Source organism: Condylostylus longicornis, unplaced genomic scaffold, assembly GCF_029603195.1.
Source record: "Condylostylus longicornis isolate FDR11 unplaced genomic scaffold, ASM2960319v2 ptg000080l, whole genome shotgun sequence".
NCBI lineage: Eukaryota > Metazoa > Arthropoda > Insecta > Diptera > Dolichopodidae > Condylostylus > Condylostylus longicornis.
Genome location: NW_026578048.1, coordinates 5,374,404 through 5,380,403, shown reverse-complemented (window position 1 = coordinate 5,380,403; position 6,000 = coordinate 5,374,404). Strand labels below are relative to the sequence as shown.

The window sequence follows — 6,000 nt, the reverse complement described above, 5'->3', positions numbered from 1 at the left end:
ATGTTACGTATGGGGCGAATTTAATCAGCACCTCCAACACACAGGTCTTTTGTCTTCAGATTCAGGCTCCTGATAAATTTTAACAGGCTCACCATGCACAACGATTCATGAGAATCCAAGTCCAAGGCCAAGAGATATCTGTAGCTAGAGCGGACCAAGGCATCACACTCAAATAGGATATGAGTGTAATCCGCTGTGCTCCGGTAGCAGAATCTACATTGCTGCGTATTTGATCTGCCCATTTTTTGTAAATATGAGTTAAAAGGCCAATGCCCAGTGACAAATCACGATCAAACCCTCAGTAAAAAGATTTTTTAGTCTTACAATTAGTTTGATTTGAGTCACAGTCTACGATATACAGCTCGTCAAAGTCAGAATTTTTTCACCCTGTATAGAGCAAAATATAAGAACAACAGAAGAAAAAATATAAATATTTCGTCACTACTGTACAAATACAAAACTTATAAAATAATAAAAATTTAATCAAAATAATTTTAATTGCGATTTACGAACATAATTTTTAAATCAAAAAAAAAATAACAAGAAAAAGAAACACTTTAGTTTTACTCTTATACCAATAAAATTTTTAATTATTAAATAAAAATATTAATCGAATTTTATTATTATTTTTCCCTCGCAAATATTTACTCGGCAACACTTCCCTCTTTTATAAAAATTATTCTTTAGTACGAATATTATGAAAATTTTTCAAAATGATAACAGTAAAATTAAATAAAACAAGTTTTTTTTTTTTTTTTTTTCTTTCTTATTAAATATTAATGTTCGCGTAATAATGAAGGTTATTAAAATATAAAAAAAAATATGTATATATATAATATAATTATATATAAAACAGTATAGTAAATATAATTAAATTAAAATTAATAAAAAGAACAAAAAAAAAACATAATTATTAATTATTTTCAAATTTTATGTCTTAATTACTACTTTTAAAAATGTAAATATGTGTATGTACTTATATATGTATGTATTAATGTTTAATTAAAAGCAAAAAAAAAACTTGATATTTTTCAATAATTTTATAAAAAATTTTTAATAGGCACTTAAATAATTAAAATAAAAATTCGATTCTCGATTCTTAAGTACACTTGATTCTTCTACTCTTCTAATACGCGGCGCAGCAGTGAGTACAAAAAAAAATCAAATTAAATTTTATATATAAGTATACATTATATTTTATAATGTCATGTTTTTTATATGCAAAAAATAGAAAACAAAAAATTATAAAATTAAAATCTGTCAAAAGATTCATCAAATTTTTATTTAATTAACTAATTTCAAAAATTCTTCTCTTGTTTTTGAATCATCTCTGAATGTACCCAACATTGTTGATGTTACTGTTTTACTATTAATTTTTTGTACACCACGCATTACCATACACATATGAACACCTTCAATAACAACAGCAACACCAGCCGGTTGTACTGCTTGTGTTACAGCAACAGCAATTTGTTTTGATAAACGTTCTTGTACTTGTAAACGTCTTGAAAATATTTCAACAATACGCGCTAATTTACTTAAACCCAATATTTTATTACATGGTAAATAACCAATTGATACTTTACCATAAAATGGTACCAAATGATGTTCACACATTGAAAAGAATTCAATATCTTTAACAACAACCATTTCATCATGATCTTCATCAAAAATAGCACCATTTAATACATCTTCTAAATTTTGATCATAGCCTTTTGTAAAAAATAACATTGCTTTAGCGGCACGTTCTGGTGTTTTTAATAAACCTTGTCTTTCTGGATCTTCACCTAAACTACTTAATAATAGACGATATGAACGTGCCATATCTGGTATAAGAGATTCACGTGTCGGTGGTCTATGATCTAATTCTAAATCATGATGGAATGTACAATTTTCATGTCCAGGTGTAGTTGATGTACGACGTGATACTTGCCTTGATAACATTGCAGATGATTCAACTGAAATTAAAAAGAATTTAATATTAATTTAATATTTTTTTTTCTTGAAAATTGTTAGTAAAAATAATTAAAAAGTAAAATAAAAATTATTACTTAATGCAAATTTTAAATAACGTAAAACTACTATTTTTTTATCCAGCTATAAAAAGCTCTTAATTTTATATTCAAAGTCAATTGAAAGCCCTACTTAATGCAAAAATGCAAAAATTTAATATAGACATCTCGTAATACAAAAATTTTGTAACACAAACTCTACTGGCATTTAATGACATTATGAACCAAACTGTTAGAATGTTGATTGATGAAAAATGTCAACATTATGGCATAAGTACATGTGCCTAAACAACACTTATTTAGTACTGCACCAGTCATTAAAAAACAAAATTATTTTTCGTATGAAAAGATTTCTTCATATTTTAATTTTTTTTTTGTACTTACGTTCAGTGTTCTGTCCCATATTGTCGAAGAGATAATTCTTTTCCATATGCTATTAAAAAAAACTAAATTTTCGCAAATAATTTTAACGATTGTGGTTAAACAATAATCATAGTTTAGTGACAACTAACAACTAATCTTTAAAATGAAAATTTATTGTTTATAGTCTTACATGATAATTAAATTTATTAAAAAAAAAATACACTCTTTATTATTGTCGTAATCTATTCATTTTAGAAAAAAAAAATTGATAGCTTAAAGCGATAAAATATAAAATATTTGAAAAAAACACGTCTCTAAGCGTTTAAATTTAGTACGTTGAACTTTGAATCCTTGAAGACTCATAATGATCACGGTAGTTGATATTTGACATTGCTAGGAAAATCTTAAGAATAAACTTATGCAGTACGTATATTGGTGTACAAACTCGCCTACAACAACATTAACATTGCAACATTCTAATCAAAACTGACATTTCCTTACTTCTTTTAATTCTGAAATTTTGCTCTTATGAAGCTTTAGAGAAAAGCTTTTGTTACAAATGTTTATGTTTACAAAGCAGTTTTTTCCTCTAAGAAAATTCATCATAATTTTCTCAGTTATTAAATCTACATAACGGCAATATCAAAAATTGATGTCAAACATTTGGATTAATAGCTTCTCAAAAATGAAATTTTGAGCTAGAAATTTTTTAAAAAAAAAAGTTAGTTATTTCAAAAAAGCTTATAGCTCTAGCTTTGATTGCATATTCTTTGAAAAAATTCCGCGTCAAACATTTTTTAAATTCGGTAAACGCAGAAAAGTAGTGGTACAGTTCTTTTACTGTGGCATACCATATTCGAACTTTAAAAATACGAAATGGGCATTATAATTTACCGTTATCTAAAATCCGTTTTTCCAGACTTCAGGTTGCAGGAATCTAAAATTTTACTAACTTTTAGATACAAATAAATACTTCATTTCGTTAAAAGAAAGTTATTTCGATACGCCTCTCGAAGTTTGTAAAATTTGAATTTTCGGCATCTTATATTATTCATATTTCTTACAACTACAAGCTTTTTTAAATTTGTTTGAAAGCAGGAAGCTTACGGTAAATGCCATACCATCAAAAACTATAATTATTTTTCTTAACTCACTAAATTAACCCTTAAATTCGATCTTTATGTTAACTCCTCTTTAAATATTTTTTTTTTATTTTAATTTAAAGACAACATAGAATGCTCATCCTAAATGTATGCAATTTTTGAAATATATTCGTATATGAATGAAATTAATTTTAATAATGTAGTACATTTAAACACTAGATCATTTTTAAAAACAGTATTTTCACTTATCGAAGAGAGAAGTGCTACATTATAAACCATTTATTTAACCCAACTCAACATTGAATATTTTTTTATTAAATAAGAGAGCATTTTATGTTTAATATTTCTATTCTTCAATGTTATGAATTTCTCACAATACTTAAAAAAAAGTTGTTCTCACATTTAAAATAAAACTTCTAACTTTTAATAATAAATAACCGAGCTTTCTTCAAGATTATTTTTTCATATTTCAATGTTATTTCACTATCAAAGGTTATTCCATTTTTGCCTTGTCTACATGCAATATGTACATAATTTAAATATAGTTTCTGTGTTCAGACGGATATTAGATAAAAACTTGATTTTCATTATAAATAAATTAATTAATTCACTTTCCAATAATAAATGATTTTATAGCGCACATGTAATTTTTATTAACGAACATATTTTATTATTTAAATGAGAAAACAATATACGAAGTGTGCCACAAAAGGTCAAATCTTTTGATGATCGAGTAAGAGGTCAAATCAGTATTAATTCATTTTGTTTTTTTGTTTTTTTCTAGAGAAATGATATGACTTGTGTCAAATGGATCCATGATTTTTTTTTTTGTTGATGAGCTAAACTTATATATTTGGGGTCTAAAAAATTTGATTCAGTTTAAATATTTATTTAAAATAAAATATTGGTAATGCTTAATTATTATTATTGTTACAACAATTATATAGTAGCCATCAAGTAAGGCAAATTATGAAAGATGAGATTTCTCAAGTAAGACTCATTATACTGCTCTTTGTCTTTATTAAATATTTCAAATTATAAAATATCGTCTTCGTTCCATTCCTTCTGTGATTACACTAATTATTCTTCTGATAATTAAACTTAGACACGATTTACTAAAATTTTAACTGAGCTCAGAATTTAAATTTACAATTTACTGCAAGTGTTTAAAAAATTAAATTAGAATTTGAATTATCGTGCAGATAATTGACTTAAAATTGACTATATTTTTAAAAGTAATTTTTATGGTCATTTAGTTTGCATATAAAATCTTTTTAAAATTTACTTAAAATATTATTAACTTTATACTAATTACTAAAACTTGTCTTAAGTGACTTTGTATACTAAATATAATAATTAAAATATGATAAAAACAATACAAGAAATAAATTTATTTTTATAAAATACCTGATTGTTCACGTCTTAACATTTTAATTGTGTCACCATCACCATTTTGTTCTGAATCATTTTCATTAATATCACCATTCAATTTTGTTATTTTATCAGTTGATGATTGTTGTTGCTGATTAACATCATTAATATTACTATAATTAAATTTTTTACCATCATAATTTAATGATGATGTTCCTGATGCACTACTAACACTGCATATACTATTATTACGTCCTCGTGATAATACATGAGATTGTGGAAAATTTGTATCATCAATTGCTTCATTTAATTCACTAGCACTTAATTCAGATAATTCTGATAACTGACGATGAACTCGACTCATTTTAGTGATTTTTCTCTTTATAGTTCTATTTATATTTTCTCAAATTTTTTTTTTTCCTTTACTTTATTTTATTTTCTCTTTATAATGTTATTTAATTTAACATTAATTTCTTTTTTATTTACTTCTATGCTTTTTTTTATTATTATTATTTTTTTTTAATAAATAATTACAATTTATTTTTGAATTTCAATTAGAATTTAAATAAATCACATTAATTAAATTAATTATTATTTCGTATGTATGTTTTGTGTGTATGTATATTTAACAAATATTTTTATTATAATTTATTCACTTCTTTTATTTTCTAAGATCAATCATTGAATAAGCGAATGCACGATACTGTGACAGAGAGAGTTCTTAACAGAGTTCTTATCAATCGTAAACTGATTTAAATTTTATATTGACTAGATGCTAAATAAGCTCGTTTTATAAAATATTTTTTTTTTATTTTTTCTTTTTTTTTTGTCAAGTCAATAGTATCTTTTTGTATTAATTTTAATATTTTGAATAAAAAAATTTTAAGCGTTTTTAAACCAGTTAGTAATTTAGGCGGGGCAACTATCACTTTTTATTATCGCGTCTTAAATAAATTCTCAATATATTATTTTTGTTAATTTTTTATTGAATTTTCTTCTTCTTCTTCTTACGTATATTTTTTTTTTGTTTTGTTCTTCTCTGTTCTTGTTATTCGCTTTTAAAAAAAGCAACAGCAATTTGAATACATAGAGTATAATAACGAAAACAACCACACTAATATATTGTGTTGAGTCAAAATTAATTACATACT

General features: G+C 24.4%; 1 protein-coding gene across 1 annotated transcript; it reads right to left on the bottom strand.

Moving 5' to 3' along the window:
* Window positions 1–788: 788 nt before the first annotated feature.
* LOC129613002 (GTP cyclohydrolase 1-like) lies at window positions 789–5,782 on the bottom strand. The gene is made up of 2 exons (XM_055526879.1): window positions 4,886–5,782; window positions 789–1,958 (listed from the first exon to the last, which is right to left on the bottom strand). The coding sequence occupies exons 1-2, from the start codon at window positions 5,211–5,213 to the stop codon at window positions 1,285–1,287; spliced, it is 1,002 nt and encodes a 333-aa protein (XP_055382854.1). The 5' UTR covers window positions 5,214–5,782; the 3' UTR covers window positions 789–1,284.
* Window positions 5,783–6,000: the final 218 nt, after the last annotated feature.

Bases quoted from the DNA above. Each gene is read 5' to 3' on its own strand.
- LOC129613002 (XM_055526879.1), bottom strand. From the start codon at position 5,213: ATGAGTCGAGTTCATCGTCAGTTATCAGAATTATCTGAATTAAGTGCT. The intron at 1,959-4,885 runs GTATTTTATAAA...TTTTAATTTCAG, and splicing joins GTTAAGACGTGAACAATCAG to TTGAATCATCTGCAATGTTA.